Below are 18,965 nucleotides of genomic sequence, written 5' to 3'. Positions count from 1 at the left end.
TATTCCTTTCACAAATTCACAGAGACATTTCAGGATCAAATGACATCGATCTATGAGAATACACTGTCATCCATCTGCACAATGTCATATTTGTCCAAGGATATCAAAATGCAGCTGCCTGAAAGACAAGCCTGCTGGAAGGACCTCCTTAGAGGTTTCTGATTAAGATTCTTCTAGTATTTTCAGTTGTGAGAGTCCAGAAACAGAGAGGAGGCAGGGCTGTAAAGATGCAATGCAGAAAACACATTATTTCACTTACATCACACCAACCTATGGGCTACTGAATCTAGAGGCTCCCTTGTACAGTGGTGCTTCTGTCTAACTTGGGACAGAAGTATGAACAGCCTGTGCTAGCAAGGTTTTTTCCTGATGGCACAGCTCTCCAAAACAACAAAATCTGAGCTACATGAACAAAGCATTCCTCTGTCATGCGTGAAGAGAAGGAAATGGATAAAGCATTATCCTATTTTTGTGTTAACTGTATGCCCTCAATTACAGATCAAGGAAGAGAAAGAGGAAAACTACCATGAACTGTTGTTCTGCAAACAGTTTAAAGAACACACAAAATGGCACTGCCACCTTCTTTTTGCTCATACTCATCCACTTATCTTCTGCTCCTTTCTCCTCCCTTATCATTGCACAAGTCTATGCAAAAAAAAAAAAAAAAAAAATTAAACCACCAAACCAAATCAAGGAACTGAGCTGGCCAAAAACAATCCTGGCAAAATACACAAATAAAAGGAGAGGTGTTTTCAGTTGGATCAATTCCCTAGTCCATGTCACCTTACAACCACATGAACACTTCAGCTGGCAACGATTCAAGAGGAGCTGGATGGGCAAAACAAGCAGTAAGGTGAAAGCAGGAATGCCTCCTTCTGTGGCAATGCCAACTTACAGCACTCATGGAATTGCTGCCCCAGCTTCACTCGGCACTGGGAGTCAAATGCACTAGGACAGTGAGAACGTCCACCGTGGCTAACATCATCTGAGCAAGGGGTATACAAGGAAGCTTAATCACACACTTTAGAAGGTCCATTCAGCAGAAAAAAAAAAAAGCAGAGAACAGAGCCACCAGCACCATCCAGCTATCACATCCAAGCCATCAAAGGCCAGGAATTAGACTCTTGCACAGTTATCAGGTAGTGTCTGATTTAACGATTTAACTTCAGAACTCTAAGGAGAGGTGCTGTGGGACTTGCTATGCAGAACAGAATTTTAACTTAACACTTAAGGTATCATCTTCATAATCTGACACTGTAAAACACTACCTTCCCAAACATCAAGAACCTTATAATGAACCAAATGAAGTTCACAGAAGGATTCTGCCAGCATAGTAATGTCAAGTGGAAAAGAGATCTTTTCACACCCCTAAGTGATGTACCCTTGACAGCAGCACTTTCCAGTGAAAAATAGTTCTTCTCAAACTTTAGTTAGACAGTAAAGTTATCAGCTTCTGCTAAGTCACACAAACACAATGCAGAAGGCATTTTGTTGTTCAGATGACATCCACATGGTACTTGGAAAGTAGCTGGAACATAACCTGGAGAGCCTGATGTAGTATTAGGCCTCCTGAAAGAGGTGGGGCTGTTCAGCCTGGAGAAGAGAAGGCTCCAGGGAGACCTTACAGCGGCCTTCCAGTACCTAAAGGGGCTGACAGGAAAGCTGCAGAGGGACTTCTTACAGGGGCCTGCAGTGATAGGACAAGGGGGAATGGCTTTAAGCTGAAAGAGGGCAGGTTTAGATTAGATATTGGGAAGAAATTCTTTACTGTGAGGGTGGCGAGGCACTGGCACAGGCTGCCCAGAGAAGCTGTGGCTGCTCCATCCCTGGAAGTGTTCCAGGCCAGGCTGGACTGGGCTGTGAGCAACCTGGTCTAGTGGAAGGTGTCCCTGCCCCTGGCAGGGGGTTGGAAATAGGTGATCTTTAAGGTTGCTTCGAAGCCAAACAATTCTACGACCCTGACAGGTCTTGCCAGTGCTGAACAAAGGGGAGCAATCCCTGCCCTCACCCCTCAGGGCATGAGGCCATCATGAGCTGGAATGTGGTTGAACCTATTCTGCAAAGCTGCTTTCTCTTGCTGTGAATCCCCCATCACCCTATGTCAGTCCATCTCTTGAAGGCTTTTTTTTACTTCCCGCCTCCTTTCTTGGTATTACTATCTGATGTCTAACCAATTGAATTGCTGACTTTCCTGTCAAGAACTGAAATCTTCCTTTCACAGATGAATGCCCATACAAGTCTGTAAGGACTGATTTGCGCCTTTATTTTTTTCCTTCTCTGTAACATCATGTGTACTGCATGATGTACCATAAGGCTGAGAGGAGGAATTGAGCAAGGGTAATCATCTATCATGAGTTACTGCGAAGAACATTTACCTGCTAAGCTATGGTGTGGTCAATTCTCTGGACAGAGAAGACTTAGGCAGCAAAGCTTGCCAAACATCTAAATGCTGGTGTGGGCTTCAGTGACTCAAGTACAGTTTTCCATATGGCACAGTGCTCTTCTAGTTTACTGAGAGAGAGTTAAAAGTAGGATTTATTTTCCTCCAGTCCTGCACATCTGCCCATTAAAGAGGGGATGAGACAGCCTCACCCAGACTGGGCTGCGAAGGGAGAAAAACTTGTACTACCTGTAAAGCAACTAAGCATCTCAGTAAGATATTTTATAAGGCCTCATATTAAAGAGGAATGGGAAGGAGGAGGCACAAGATATCATCTACAACAATCACATACACCCTTGAACGTGGCAAGGAATTAAAACAAATTACTGTCCCAAAAGATCAGTCTAAAATCCTGAACACTGGGAAAGATTACAAATTTCCTTTGTCAAAGCTCTACAGCAAAAACAGCTAGAGTAAATAATGGTTGCTACATGGAAAAATGAGTAGAAAATCCCTTACTGCCAGGGACTGAAGCAAGCTTCTTCTGCCGTGCAAGCCACAAACAGGCTGAAGTACCCAAAGTAACCAATGTGCAGACTCTAGTACTAAGAAAAATATTTTTCAGAAGAGTCATCTGCTCTCATAATAAATGACAAAGAATTCTATTCCTTTAAGACACAAACAAACAAACCCCCTTATTCCCAATCCTGTAAAGAAAAAAAATGCAGTAGATTCTCACATTCAGTACTTCCTGTCGTAGAGTTGCGGGCTCCACACAGCTGATTAGACGAAGCAGGAGGTCCATCATTGCTGATGTATCTATATGCTTTAGCACCAGGCTAATAAATTTGTCTTTTTTCCTTAAAAATGCAATCACCTAAAAATAAAAGTGTCATCATCAGTTGCTAGTACAACATACAGACAAGGCACACTGAACTTCCTGTACTTCACCTTCTTGTCTCAAACAACCAATCTTGATGCAAAATGGCTACGAGGTTGAGAAATGCTCCAGAGAGCAAAAGAAGAGAATAACATTCTCATTTTAAGAAAATACTAAATCAAATCTTTTAAACTATTTTTTTCTTTCCTCTATGACACAAAGAAACCCAAGCCCACAGAAATAGGAGCGTCAAGAAGCTGGTGAAGCTGGAGAATTTTCCATTCCACTAAGGCTCTCTTGAGAGCCTTCATTTAAAAAATCAATTTTGAATTGGAATGCATGTATTCCTAAAACACTGCTCAGCTCATGTTTCCCGCACCCCATTTACAGGCATGAGACTGAGGCATTGTTTACGCAACGAGATGATTCTGTGCCATGATCAAAGGGTGCATCAAACATGCCTTTAGAACAGAAAAAAAAGCTTTAGCTATGGCACAGGAATATCCCAGTTACTGTAGATCTGAAACCAAAACTATGCAAAGGTGTCTATACAAGCCAACAACTCCCTCACCTGAGAAATCCAAAGAACTTTTCAGAGACTACATTTTTACTCTAACCATAAAGAGTATAACAAATTATTTTTCAACTCTAAGAATACAATGAGATCACAAGGATAGCAATGATACTGCCACACAACACAAACAATGTTAGCAAATTAATTGGTGCTTATGTATCAGGACAAATCTAACCACTACCTGTTCTGTTTTTCTTGCAATGAGATTCCCAATAGTCTTACTGAAGAAACTGGCAAGCAAAGGGTTCAAAGGAGGCTCATGATCCAAGAAGTCATAGAGGATATTCAGCAGAGTTTCATCCCCTCCTAGCTTGTCATTGATCTGTGGCACATCTGAGGTCAGCAGTTCGCAGGCTGTGTTTGGATATCTGGAAGGACAGAACCAGAGCAACTAAAGGTGAAATGAAAACTCTCAAGAAAATCTTCCCTTATTAAAGTTATAAACAGTAGGAGGATTGCCGCTGCTGGAGGGGTGGGGAATGAACACACGAGGAACAGGGGTCATCTACATTAATGACACGTTTTAAGGAAACACTATTTCCTGAACACATCGCGTGGTTTTTTTGGACTCTGAATTATGCATCTCAACTGCCTTCCAATTGTAGCTAGTTCTGATTTTTAAAAGTGATGTTAATCAGTTTCAATACACTTAAAATCTCTTTAAATCTTTTAACAATAACGCATTTGCACAACTAACATCAAGCCAAAAATTTGAGGTTGATTTGAAGAATGCATATTTTAGCAGGTTTCTGTAATGTTTCTGAGAAATTATTCTTTCCACTACTGGAGTCGAATTAAAAATTAATTTGTTTGTTTTTAAATCAAGGCCTAGAATTTAGAGACAGAACATTAGATCTAACACAAAACTCCTAACAAATGAGCATACACTATATACAAGTGAGCAATTCATAGCCAACCTTTTGAGTTTCAATTTTTCAGTAACGTCTCTTATCCTCTATAAAATTAACTTGTTCTTCAGAAAACATTACTGTGCCTGCTTTAGAGAATTTTGCTCACTTAAAATATGAAGTTATGTTTGACAGCTAATGAATTTTTTTTTCCTGACATTGTTTCTTACTCTTCCAGGTCACAGGTATGATCAGAAAAGATACCAATGTGTTTATAATTAATATTACATTGATAATTAGACAAAGTCTTGAATATCAAAGTGCACACATACAAAGCAATAATCTAAAGTCAATACAAAAAAAAAACCACCATGCTTTTTGAGGAGTTTTGCTAGAAGACCAAAGTTTCTTAGTGTTGAATTTCAACATTAAAAGCCAGCTGTAGGGTACAGCTACATGCCACTGTCTTGCAAACATTTCACTGATTCAGTCTCTCCATTACTCACGCAATGAAGGGATTAAGCAGGGGATGGGAGGCTGTCTTGCACACACGCCACAACATCAAAATTCATCCAGCTATTTTTATTTAAAAAACCAAAAACAACTCATTTCAGCATTTCATTGTTAGATTAGGGTCTTAATTTCATCTTCTACCTACTGTTCATCTATAAAAAGGGCTTCAGAGAATTCCTTCAAAAAAGACCTACTCACCATCACAGAGAGGTTACTGTAATCAGAAACAGCAGTTCATTAGTGCTGCGAAATTCAACCCAGCACTAACTTTAATGCTATTTTCACAGTTTCAATGATATATATGATTCTGCAGTCAAAAGGCAGCTGGAATTTATTTTTAAACCATGACTTACTCTTACCCCACTAATTGTTTAAAGAGTCTGACAGGGTGTGCTCAAGTGGTTCAGTGGTACTAAGCACAAAGCAGCAATTCTGAACACCAAACTTCCCACTGAGTGCTGGTTCTTATCCGTGTTTCCTAAAGCAGTTTTCATTTATAATCAAGTGATACAGATTAAAAATAAAACTGGTCCTTTAAAGTTTGAGCACTTTCTCTCTGTAAGCAGAGCCAGTTTTCTTTTTCCTTCCACAAAAGCAAAAAGAAACTTTATTATGTATTTTAGTAGCAGCCAACTAAATTAGTAACATTAAAAAAACTACAGAATACTCTTGCTGCAAATGCACTTTCATTCTTTAATCAGTACATTCACTTTCTAAATAAAAACTGTGCCATTCCACAAGACACACACAGAACAAATTTCCCACTTTTAAAAATTATGCAAGATCTACCACTTTTCGTAACTTTAGACACAAGCCAACTCCTAGATCAATATAAAACACTCCTGCGATAATACCACTGTTCCTACAACACAAAGGGAATACCTTCACTTTTGCAGAACAGTGAAGCTGAAACAATCTTTCAATGCATAGATATTTTTTTTTCCCTAGCCTCAATCTCAAAGGAAAAAAAAAAACACACAGAAAAGAGCTGTGGAAATGACTGGGTGCCTCTCACACCTTTACCACCTTTGCAGTAAGACATGGGAGTGTGTAACAGAGCCCAGATTGAGCATTTATCTGGGTTTTTTTGTTCTTAGTCAAAATTACTTAAAATTTCTGCTCTGACCCTCATTAACAGAAAGTCAGGAACAAATCTTAACAGCACCTTCCAAACTCAAAACGGGACCCTGTGCTCTGAGCTTTGATCTCCCACCTTCCCAGACACAGCATGTTTCATATACCTGGCAACGTTTCCTAAGTAGGTGACCACCTATCAGGGAAGAAATTGTAGAATCATTGTAGGTCTTTAGAAATATCAGCTCCGTTCTTGGAGTGACAAAACACACACATGGATCGCTGGAAATCACAGAAAAGGAACAGACAGGAAAACCACTGTGTCATTGTGTGACTTGACGATATGCTCATATTTCAAGTACAGCACATTCGAGCACGCCACTGTATAAAAGCATTGCTAAGACCATTGTCAGGGACCAGGTACCAGAAAAGGAAGACCTTTTCATCTGATCCCACATGGCCATTCTTGACATTTGCACCTGTTCTGTGAGGAGACCTGCAGCTTGCTCTTCAGCTGACTGACCGCTTGCCTGTTCTTCCCATAGGTTTGCATTAGCTGTACCCAGGAGCTGTGCATATGTGACTTCCATCCCAGTGCTGTACACATGGCTTAACTGGCGGGGTGCTGTGCTGGCCCTCTGCTCTTTTCGATTCACAGTTCAACTGGAGCTCCCTTTCAGTTATTGTGCTTTCAAGTGCATCACTCTGTGCCCATCTTTACCCTGATAACTGTTATTGGTTCGGTTTTCTTAAGTTCACTGAGTAAGAATTTTTATTTTGGAAGAAATTCCATACCTCAACCTTCTCAATTTAAAGCCTTACTTTACTCATCACAGTTCCATTTGGTTCTTAACAAGGAAAATACTTCTTGCTCTGGTAGCATATAAAGGGTGAAGACACGTGCTACAGGACAACAATAACTTCTCCAGTACATACACTGAATTGCTTCATGTAGAGCCTTGTGCCCTGGGTCATGAATACACACTTGCATTCACCGTTTATCGAATATATCCAGCATACTACCCAGGAGGACTCCAAAGCCTTCTCTGAGATGTGAAAGCTAATTTGAAGCCCATCAAAGTGCACATGTAATTTGGGCCATTAATCATGGCACAATCAGCACTGACTGCATTTGCTTTATTACTGCTTGGTCATATAATATCATGAAACTTTTATACCTTTTAACTAAGTTAAGACTACCTTTAACTAATTTTACATTATCAACTTTTGATGTTTAGAATTCTTCTCCCCTCTTATTTCATGCATGAGTACATCAAACAGCACAAGGATCAGCAGTGCAAAACCAGAAAGCTGGAAGTAGCCTTTTTCCCTCATCTGTGTTTTTCTTTAAGGAGTTACTAATTGATGACAGAACCCTTCTCTGTTATCCCATGACAGCTTGTTTTCAACAGTCTTTGATAAGGGACCTTATCTTTTTGGACTGTGCTTATGCCACATATCACCATAATCCATGTGTTTCACTGACTCCATCAAACTCAGCTCCTGAACAAAAGCAGTACTGTGTGATGGCTGAGTGCCTGCATTTAGAAAGGTGTCTATGAATCATAATGCTATACCATAAATTCTTCCATGTGCACAATGCAGAAGCCAGATTTATGGGCCCAGAGGCCCTTCTTAAGAACTGGTGCCCTATTTGCCATTTCTGGACAACTGTTTAAAGGTTGAGCAGGTCAGAAATTCCCTATTTTAATTCCTTCAAATCACTAAGGTGAATACCAGCCACTCCTAAAAAATATTCTACTGATTCTGTTTCACAGATGCTCCAATTTAAGACAGTTCCTCAAGACTATTCCCTTGTAAAGGAAGATACCACTTGGGAATCTCCCAAGAAGTCTCTGAAATGAGCATGCACACAGACAATGTAGTTTTATTTTCTGCTGTGGTCCTATGTTCCTTTACACTTGGATCACCCATCTGCCCCACACATTCTCAGAAAGGCTTCCTTATTTTTAGGTTTAGAGTAGTAGTGGGTTTGCCTTTAGTGAACTGCTTCCCAAAAACCCCTTCATGCAGTCTCACGGATTAACTTACCACTATACCCTTTTCCATATCTGGATACAGCTTCCTTTTCGTGAGGATGCACTTTTAGCTTCAGTGAGTTATTTGTTTTTAACCAACTCAGTTTTCTACATTAGGATTTTTTTTTTTTACATCTTTGAAATATAAGCTCTGCATTTACCATGAGCCACCAAGATGTTTCCAGGCCAGCTGCGAGCTTTTTACCCTTACACAGTATCATTTACTTCCTAACTAGCCTCCTCATATTTATGTAGCTCCACTCCTAAGAGTTAGAAAAACAAACCCCAAGCCCATGACAATGCTGTTTACATCTTTTTTGTTCCTATGAGGACATTAAATCTGAGTACACTATGGTTACTATTACAAAGTGATTTTACAACAGTTACATTTCTTAGAGCCCACAAGGGTATATGAAGATTTATTTCTCCTTTTTCTGCCTCACTGCTCCATGCAAAAGGCATTCACAATTCCTAAAAATTCATGCACCGTGCCTCCCTGTGATACATATCCTGTCAACAGGGGGATAAATGAACCCTCTCATTGTTAAAGCACGTTCTGCTCTTGCAGCCTTTACGGTCTCCAAGTTTCACACTGTCAGATATAACCACCCTTTCTATTTAGGCACACTATCCCAGCCCGTAAGGCTTCCACGCTGCAGCTAACTTACCTCACTCGACACCCAGCCCTCTATCCCCTAAAGCCCACTCTTACACCAGCAGAATCTACTCTGCCTTTCCTACAAGCTGTACTCTCATTACTGCATGTTCTCAACAGGTTTATGAGACACCCCAGTATGTCAACAAATTCATTAGAAATAGACATTACATTTCAAACAGTCTATACACTTCTTTGGTTGCCACAGGTCTTCATCTGGTTGCTTAGTTTCACATGCTAAGCTCAGATGGGGATTCACTGTTGAGTTTTCCTCTTTGCAGTTTCCCTTCTGAACTTTATAAACTTCCATCCTAGTGACATTTCAAAAATAAAGCATTTTGATGATTCCATTTCCACAGCACACATCATTCTGAGCTGCACGTCCTTCCGAACCTATAAAGTTTCTCCCCATTCCAGTTTAGAAACTTTCATAATCTTTTCTTAAGAGCCAAAAATTGGATTCCATTTAGATTTAGACAGAGCCCATTCTTCCTGCTTAGCCTTTATTTATTCCAAAAGTGTCCCCAGTTTCTAATAAGCTGAAACCCTCTTTCCCTCTCCAGTGCCTCACCACACTTTGAAAATGCTTCTCTGCCCAGTCTATCTATGGTACTGGTAGTATTTCCAAAACAACCAACTTCATAAGGATCAGCTCTGCTTATCCTGGCAAGCAGGTCACTATGCAGTTCTTGTTGCCATCAAAGACTCTCTTATCTGTCCATAGTGCAGAACCACACTTCCCACCACACTAAACTGGCTTTTCAAGCAAGCACCTTATGGGCTGCCCTTGGAAGGGGAAGAAGATACAATGCCATCATCTGATGAAGAGATTGGTGAACAAGACTGCTAACTTAAAGCCTTGCCAAAACAAGATTTTCTTTTACCTTGCCAGCATAGGGGGACAGCAACACTGGAAGTTGGCCTCTCCCCACCACTGTCTACTTTTGTCCATGTGTTGTCCTCAATCAACCCAGGGCCTCGAGCTGCCTAATCATATGCTACCTTCAAAAGCTGATGAAAAGGCATATAATCCTGCCCAGAAATTCAAGGATGCCTGGGAGTAAACGCTCTCCTACTGAGCTTCCCTCTTCATTCTGGTTTGCATTAAGGGTTTTCTTCTTCAGATATTTGTGTTTGTCCCCACCTTCCCTTAATCTGTTTGGTTTGCAATAGGAAAAGGTTTTCACTTCCACCCTTCAGCATACAGGATCAGAGACATGAACCACCTTCTGATAGCAGCCACCAAAAAAAAAAAAAATCTCAAAAGAACAGGACTTAAAAATACAGTCTGGTTAACTGAAGTAGTATTCTGCAGTGACGTGGGCAATGTATGAACTAGTACTGGCATGGTTCTGGAATTCCTCACTCTCTCCTGAACAACGTACACCCAGATTCCAGCAAAGGACTGCAAGTTTAATGTTGTTCAGCATTTCCTCTGCTCGTTAACTCTTAGCACAAGGGAAAGCACCACCCATCTCTTCAATCAGACGTTCTGGGTTTGAGTTCATCTCTGATTAGCTGTGCAAACAATATGAACAAAGGGCTGCAGGAAGCACAGAGCCAGCCGGCCCATGAAAAGCCAGTTATTCTGCTGTAACACGTGAATCTGATACAGGAAATGCAAAAAGTCGGAAGGCTGTTGTGCACCACATCTCTGGTTTAAGAGTATCTGTACAAAATTTGCATCTGTAGGACAAGAGGATAAAGCTAACACTTCTGGTTCCTTCTAGTAATTCACCTTTCACAGCAGAAGCCTTACAAATGCAGCCATATAATATTCTATATAACATAATTCATGGCATTCACTCACCATGAAAGTGTCACCTAACAGAGCTGATCCACTATCTCACCTAGTAATAAACCTAAACAATAAATCAACTTCTTCTGTGGATTTCAAGCAACAGCAGCAATAACCAGCACCAAACCATTCCCACAGTGACAAACTTGTCTGTTTCTATTTATTTATTTATACAAAGAGAAGCCTCTTGTTTTTACATAAACTTAAGAAAAACAAACTTCCCAAATCCAAAATGTAAATATTTTCAAGTATACATTTAATGAAAAATGTATAAACACAACCTGCTGTGAGAACCAAACACATCCAACGAGTTCACCAACGTAAGAAATAGGCTCTTTACAGAGTTAGGCCCTCTCCCTAACTATATGATCACTGAAATCCACAGGTTTTGCATATGCAGCACATTGAAAATATTACATCTTTTATTCACTGTACAGCTCACTTTCTTTTGTGGGCTTGACTACTGAAAACCAATCAAGTTCAGAAATTTCTAACTTGGAGCAGAATGCTCTTTGCTTGCCATTTTGATAAAAACATACTAAAGGTACTTTTGAGATACCAATTATTTCACTTGCGAAGTTTTGAACAAACAGCAAGAGATTTGGTTTTTTGACAAACTCAATGTTAAACCATTAAAACAAAGAAACTTCTGAAAATTCACTACAATTAACAAAATGCTGTGAAATATTTTATAGTACTCAAAAGCTCTTCTCCCAGAACTGAAAAGGTTACACCCATCTTGCACCAGTGTTTTTCCAACATCAAGGTCTCTCATTCAGTTTTATTCATATAGGACAGAAAACTAATACCTACTTGAAGCGGACCTTCTCATCCATATCCACAGGGGGCTCATGCGTGATGAGGTTGACCAGCTCCTCCATGCAGTGCTGCTGGCAAAGGAAGTCCAGCAGCTTGCGGTTCTGAGCCTTACACTCCTGTAAGATGTCATCTTCATCCATCAGCTCGTGAAGTGTCACATCTTCTTTATCCAGCAGCTTGTCCACATGTGATGTTGTGTTCAAATCAAACTTCCAGAACATGTTGATGGGACACAACTAGCTATAATGCAAAAGAATACGAGTTAATATTCCATCTTCGCTATTTATTCCTGCTTTATAATTCTGAGCAGAACACCTTAACATAGCTGCTGGACAGCTTGTAAAAATCAGTTAAATTCTATGAGCAAAATTAACAACTTTTTGCACCAGAAAACTAATACTACTTTGCTTACAGCTGTACGATATCAACAATGGACACAATATATGCATGAATTAACTTTAACTGCAAGTAGCTTGAAATGAAAATCAAAGATGATGTGCATACACAGAAATGCTTTGCTGGATTAGAGTCAAGGCTGGTCACAGACAGGGAAACCACGCTACTGCACTGTAAAAATTTGCATTAAAGGGTTTGGGATTTTTTTGCATTACTTGTATTTCAGAGTCATGCTCATCAGCCATAATTGCAACAATCGATTTGTTTAAGTGGAAGAAATGCCTCCAATGTATATGTAACAGCTAGAGATAAATATAGACCATAATCGGAAAGTATTAAAAAAACACTACTGAGCACTATACGCAATAACATCAGCAAACCTAGAGCTGAACTGCTAACAAATATAAACCTTATGAAATCCTAGAACACTATTAATCTTATAGACGTCATAGAAGTATAAAACTGCAAGTGGTCTTTTGAGGGGGAGCAGGGGTGTGTGTGTGTGATCTGCAACTGTAAGCCCTGCAACTCCAGAGCAGGGTGTCAGCAGGACCATTAACCTCCATGCTGTCAGGAACATACAGAGCATCTGTAACAGGACTGCATTTGTAGGAAGCTCCAAAATTCTTAACTATAACCTTACCAGGGGAAAAAAAAATATGGTTTAGAGACTAGTAATTTATACTATCTAAAGGGTATACGGCTGGGCAGCTAAAATCTGGTCTGTAAAATAATGCCTAAATTCTATTCTTGACCATCCTAAAACAGACAGTACTTCATCTCCCCACAGCCACCTTTCAACCAGCGTAGGTCTGCACATTTTACTGCATCTTGGGATTGGGACTTACAGGTGTTTACCAATAACAGAAATGCCAAAACGCTACTATAAATCCAAGCTAGAAATAGAAACTGAAGGAACAGCCTTCTTTTCCTACACGTTCTGGATCTCAAGTCCTTGTAAATACTTGCCAAAAGGAAACCCTCCTTGCCATCCCCTTCCCTCACAGGAAGTTTCATGTGGACATTTTACATAATCCCAAGTAAATACAAAAGATTTTCAAACAGTTCTTTGCAGAAGTGCTGAAAGAAAGACACTGCATTTAACAAAAAATGACAAAGACCAACCTGAGCTGGAGCCTAGTCCCACAGACACACAGTGAGTTACTTTCCACAAGCAGAGATCAAACCCTGCCCCAGCTGCATTTTTTGTCCCCTCCAAGTCTCCCTGAGAGTGCCTCAGGGACCCTCTGCCTGAGCGGCGTTCCCCCAACCCTGCTCACAGTGGTTCAGATCATCCTGTCTTATGTCCCCTCTCTGTATCTGCTGCAGTTTGCAGGAGTCTTCAGCGTGTCCCCAGAATAATACACTGCATTTCAGATGAGGTTTTACTACTGCCATATAGGTTAGGAAGAATATTCTCCTTCAGTTTTTGCTAAATATAAAGCATTGCACTTTGTATTACCCATTTTCATCCCTACTCCTACCCCTAATGCTTTCTTACCTCTTTGTTAGCTTGACTTTTCTGTATGTGAGCTCTACTAATTATTTTCCAGTTAGCTTCCCTAATACACTTCAGCTTTTAGAATAGCTATCAATTATATCAAGACAAGAGAGTGTTCAGACTACCCCTAAGAAACTCTTCTAGTGGTCTTCCTCTTGCTTAGTAGATTTTCTCTTGCAATTTTGCCCTTTAACATCTATCTCACCTCAGGATCAGCTAATTCACCACAATTCCTCAACAAGCCACAACCTTTCACAATCCTGTTCCAGCTTTTGTACTAAGTATCTTACTGATCTCCACAGAGAAACAAGATTTACTGAATTTCTTTTATCTAGAGTATCTGTTGCCAAAGAAAGAGCTCAGATTAGTTTGGCACAATTTAAATTACTGCTCTTGGTTTTATTTCTCAACGTTGCATCTTTTACTGTTCCCTACAGGGAGCAAATAAGGAGTAATCTTCATTCTTCCCCTGTAACGCTTGCAGTATCTTCAGAGAGTACAAGATAGCTTCACTTCCTCATCAGGAGATGTTTGTACTTCAAAAAGCAGCTAGAGTCATTTAACTATCTGAGAATCTGTGTACTGCCTTTCATTTCTGGCTCCCATACAGTGTTTCAAACTAAGTTCTTCCCCAGACACTGTCTCATCCTCACTGAAACCCCATGGCTCTGCTACGCATACAGAGGTCTAACAAAAGGAAAAGAGGAAGGAGCCCTGTGCAGGAAGAGATGGTCGACTCCCAGGTCTGTATGTTACACAGAAGATCAAATGCAATGAGGGACCACAAAGAAATGGCACCATGTTGCAGGCTTTGGGGATCAAAGACTGTTTCAAGAAATAAACAATCATTAACGTGAAAGATAATGAGAGTAACTGTTATTGCCCATTGACAAAGGCAATAAGCATAGCTCAAGCAAGATAAACATTCTCTGCAATAATATCATTAAGCTAAAACACATTTGACAAAATGAAGTACACTGGATGAGAGATGTCAGTGTGCTACATTCCCAGATTATCTGTATATAAGCATGTGATTTTATACAACAGGATCACAGTGCTTTTTTTAACCTAACCCACATTGCTATTTCCGCAGCAGCAGAACACTTGCTCCAACCATTCATTTTGCTTTTTCCAGCATCCAAAAACGTTACCACGCCTGATCTTTTGCCGGTTCCACTGCTTACATAACTATATCCAAGACAGAATTTTGAGATTATCCTTTTTAAAAAACAAACAGAAAACAAAAGTTTTTCCTCCAGGAAGGTTTACTGAAGAAGCGAGACACAGCTTTCTAGTTACCACAGCAGGGCAATTTAAAAGGCTGAAGACCCAAATTTTTCAATTACAACTTTGCAGCGCAGCTTTCATACTGAACCTCCAACTGAAGAACTACCAAATGAAACATATTAAAAGGAACACTGATTTTTCATTTTTACCAATTAAATTATTGACATGCATTTTCTGCCCTACCTCAGTTCAAGGATTCTTCACTTGTGCATGTAAGTGTCTAAGGATCTCTAAAAGAAGGATTACCTTATGAAATTAAGGCTATTTTTTCTTGGAATAGCTCCGTTACACAACATATTTGGTAACAAATTAGAGCTCCACTCAGTGCTTCAAAATTTGTCACAGATAACTTCAATTTCAGAGAGCTTTTTTCCATGTCAACATAATTCTTTCTTTTAATGTCTCTATCACAGAGATTTAGCAGAAATCAAGAAAACCATTGCATGTTTGCCTCTTGTGACACAGAGCTGCTGATGGGATGAAGCCCTGTTCGAATGTAGTGGTGTTGCAATACTAGATAATGAAGGGAACATTTAAACTATGAACTATCAGGCCATCCAAAGTACAGTCTCCTTACACCTTTGTCTTCCTGCAGTCTTCCTGTACACCCCACATACTTGCTGGCTTTGGACTTCCAGCACGTTGAGACAGAGCTCACATACACATTATGGAGAAGTACATGGTCCCAATCCCAGCAGAAACAGAACTGAGATCCTGATCAAACATCACGTCCAGAAGACCCCTTTATACTTATCAAGTTCCTTTTAAACATAAGGCATCAACCACTTCTAGCCAAACCTTGAGCATCATGTTTCTTGTAAAGCTACCTATGAATATCAAGGCTATAGGCTTTATTTGTGACAGTCCAAGCTCAGTTTCTGAGGGCAAAAGTGCAGGTAAGCTGTCCAAAACAAAAGCTTACCCAGATCTCCACCATGCCTATCCACTGCCATTTCCTAACAATCTTCCAAACTGCCATTCACTTAAGTTTAGGTTGATTCCAATCTTTTGGGAACTAGTTTCTCCCCTCAAAAACTAGCGGGAGAGGTGGCAGAGAGAAAAGCATTTTCTAATTTGAGCTGTTTAAATCAACAATATATTAAAATAAATTTAAAAGGTTAACTTTTAAATTACATTACAGCCACAAGCAAGAGCTTCTGCATCTGTCCATTCAGCTACTGAAAATGCACTCAAGAAACTGAATTTCTGAGTTGGGAACAGACATCTGAATGTTCAACCTACATGACACTGCTGTGACAGTAATGCTGTTTGGCTGTATAGTGTGTTCATTACAAACTGTTCTTCAGATATTTTTAACTAACTATGCTTAGTTACAAATTCACTGAGTGAAAAGCTGGCATAAAAGGTCTTAAATTAAGAATGTTTGGGTGCACAGTTAACCCAAATACATATATATTCCATACATATATGTGGAATACACACGTAAATCTCACTCTTCAAATTTAAACCCACTGTAAATCTGTCAATTCTATAGTTTTTCAAAACTTTTAATACATCTATAGGAAAACCTGTAGTCTAATCTATAGGAGACACTGATAAACTGGTCCTTAGGAAAGCAAGACAGCTCTTCTCTCAGCACAGAGCAGGCAGATCCTCTTTCCAACCTTCTTAAAACAAAGGTTGAGAAGAATTGCTGAGGAGTTTCAGCCTCTCCCAGTCCTCGCTGACAGAGCTGGGCTTCTGGAAGACACTGATGCAATTCCCAGCATGCTGGGACTGGGTACAGCTGGGAAGGGGATGCCACCCTGCAGTAGGGCCTCTCCCATCATGTTGCCCAAAGCACATGCAACAACATGAAACTCTTCTTCACCCTCACTCCAGTCAAAAAAATCTCTTTTAGCTACAGTGCTCTTACAGGCTACTCAGTAAATTGCAGCAAGTAAGATATGGAAATGATTGTTCAGGGCATATTGAAACCAACAGTTAGGACAAAGCAAGTGTCCAGGCAACCAAGTGAGGTTTTGTAATCCACCTAACATCTCCACAAGCCTGAAAGAAGAAAAGTACCATACACAAAAACCCCACAGAGACACTTACCCCACCTAAAGAACCAACAGAATGAGTCACAACCTACAGGAGCCAGATGAACGGTCCTGGAAGGCCAGAAGTCAGACACAAGAGAAACAGTACGCATGTATGGGGTCTGAACTACAGTACCTGTGGCAGCTGAGAAGTACAACAAAGCCTGAATAAGCAGCTCCTAGCACTAACAAATTCATAGTCACAGAATGGTTTGGGTTGGAAAGGACTTTTAAAGATCATCTGGTCTAAACTCCAGGGGCACCTTCCACTAGGCCAGGTTGCTCCAAGCCCCATACAGCCTAGCTTTGAATGCTTCCAGGGATGGGGCAGCCACAGCTTCTCTGGGCAGCCTGTGCCGCTGCCTCACCACCCTCACAGTAAAGAATTTCCTATGTACAACACAGACCTGCCCTCTTTCAGTTTAAAACCACTGCCCCTCGTCTTGTCACTACAGGCCCTGGTAAAAAGCCTCTCTCATAAGAGGCATAAGAGGCTCATAAAAGCCCCCTTTAGATATCGAAAGGCCACAATGAGGTCTTCCTGGAGCCTTCTCTTCAGGCTGAAGAACCCCAACTTCTCCTAGAAGCCTATCTTCCTAGGAGAGATGCTCCAGTCCTCTGATCATCTTTGTGGCCTCCTCTGGACTTGCTCTAACAGGCCCACGTCTGTCTTGTAATGGGGACCACAGAGCTGGATGTAGTACTGTACGTGGGGTCTCATCACCAGAGGGGGAGTATCACCTCCCTCAGCCTGCTGGCCACACTACTTTTGATGCAGCCCAGGGTATAGTTGGTTTTCTGGGCTGCCAGAGTACACTGCTGACTCCCGTCCAATTTTTCATCCGCCAGCACTCCCCAATCCCCCTCTACACTTCTGCTCTCAATCCATTCATCCCCCACTCTGTAATGATACTGGGGTTGCTCCAACCCAGGTGCAGGACCTTGCACCTGGCCTTTTGCTGAACTTCATGATGTTCACATGGGACCACTCCTGAAGCCTGTAAAGGTCCCTCTCAATGACATCCCTTTCCTTTAGCAAATCAACTCCATTAACTCTGCTTAATGTCATCTGCAAACGTGCTGAGGGTGTACTCAATCCCACTGTCAGTGATGAAGATATTAAATATTATCAGTCCCAGTATGGACCCCTGAGGGACACCGCTTGTTACAGATTTCCACTTGGACACTGAGCCACTGACTGTAACTCTCTGGACATGACCATCCAGTCAACTTCTTACCCATCTAACAGTCCATCCACAACCTGCATCTCTTCAATTAGCTGGCCAGAATGTTGTCAGGGACCGTAACAAAGGCCTTACAGAAGTCTAGGTAGATGACATCTGTAGCTCTTCCCTTGTCCACTGATGCAGTCACTTCATTATAGAAGGCCACTAGATTAGTTAGACACAATTTGACCTTCGTGAAGTTATGTTGGCTGTCTCAAATCACCTCCCTGTCTTCCATATGTTTCAATGTCTTCCAGGAGGATCCATTTGGTCATCTTATCAGGCACGGAGATGAGGCTGACTGGTTGGCAGTTCCCTTTTTACCCCTTTTAAAAATGAGTGTGATGTCTCCCTTTTTCCAGTCACTGGGGACTTCACCTGACTGACACCACTTTTCAAGTATGATTGAAAGTGGCTTGGCAACTACATCAGCCAATTCCCTGAAGACCCAGGGCTGAACTGCACCAGGTCCCACAAACTTATGTATGTTCAGTTTCCTCGGGTCACCTTGAACCTGATCTTCACTTGTGATGGGAGGGACTGCCTTGAGGTTCAGGGGCTTGAGAGATGCAGGAGGAGTGATTACCATTGCAAATTGAGGCAGAAAAAAAACTTGAGTACCTCAGCCTTCTCCATGTCTCCCCTGAATAACAGGAAATGAGCTGAGAAAGACCAAAACCAGTTAGACTTGCTGAGTATTATGCACCCAATAAACGGTAAATACAATTTCTTCTTGCAATACATGACTTACAAAGATTCAGTGCTGTTTCCTGTTTATGCTGTCTTCAAGACACCTAATTAAACTTGAGGAACTTCTAAATACTAAAATATTAAACACTAGCAATCACTAATAAAGTCAAGGAATACAAGGTAACTGTACAGAAGAAGAAATGGGAGGAAGACACAGGAATATGAAAGAGTATCCTATTTTCT

The 18,965-nt window shown here is 40.8% G+C and overlaps 1 protein-coding gene across 3 annotated transcripts in view; it reads right to left on the bottom strand.

Annotated features, from left to right (window-relative positions):
• The window catches only part of PPP6R2 (protein phosphatase 6 regulatory subunit 2), a 120,854-nt gene that overhangs the window by 60,578 nt on the left and 41,311 nt on the right, over positions 1 to 18,965 (bottom strand). For all 3 annotated transcript variants that reach the window (XM_040595181.1, XM_040595178.1, XM_040595180.1), the window contains 3 exons: positions 11,575 to 11,820; positions 4,016 to 4,202; positions 3,120 to 3,257 (listed from right to left, as the gene is read on the bottom strand). In XM_040595181.1, coding sequence (XP_040451115.1) covers positions 3,120 to 3,257; positions 4,016 to 4,202; positions 11,575 to 11,801 — 552 coding nt within the window. In that variant the 5' untranslated portion in view covers positions 11,802 to 11,820. The remainder of the gene's footprint in view (positions 1 to 3,119; positions 3,258 to 4,015; positions 4,203 to 11,574; positions 11,821 to 18,965) is intronic.

This window comes from Falco naumanni, chromosome 5 (assembly GCF_017639655.2).
Source record: "Falco naumanni isolate bFalNau1 chromosome 5, bFalNau1.pat, whole genome shotgun sequence".
Classification (NCBI taxonomy): domain Eukaryota; kingdom Metazoa; phylum Chordata; class Aves; order Falconiformes; family Falconidae; genus Falco; species Falco naumanni.
Note: the sequence above shows the minus strand (reverse complement) of the source record. Positions and strands in the feature narration are given on the sequence as shown.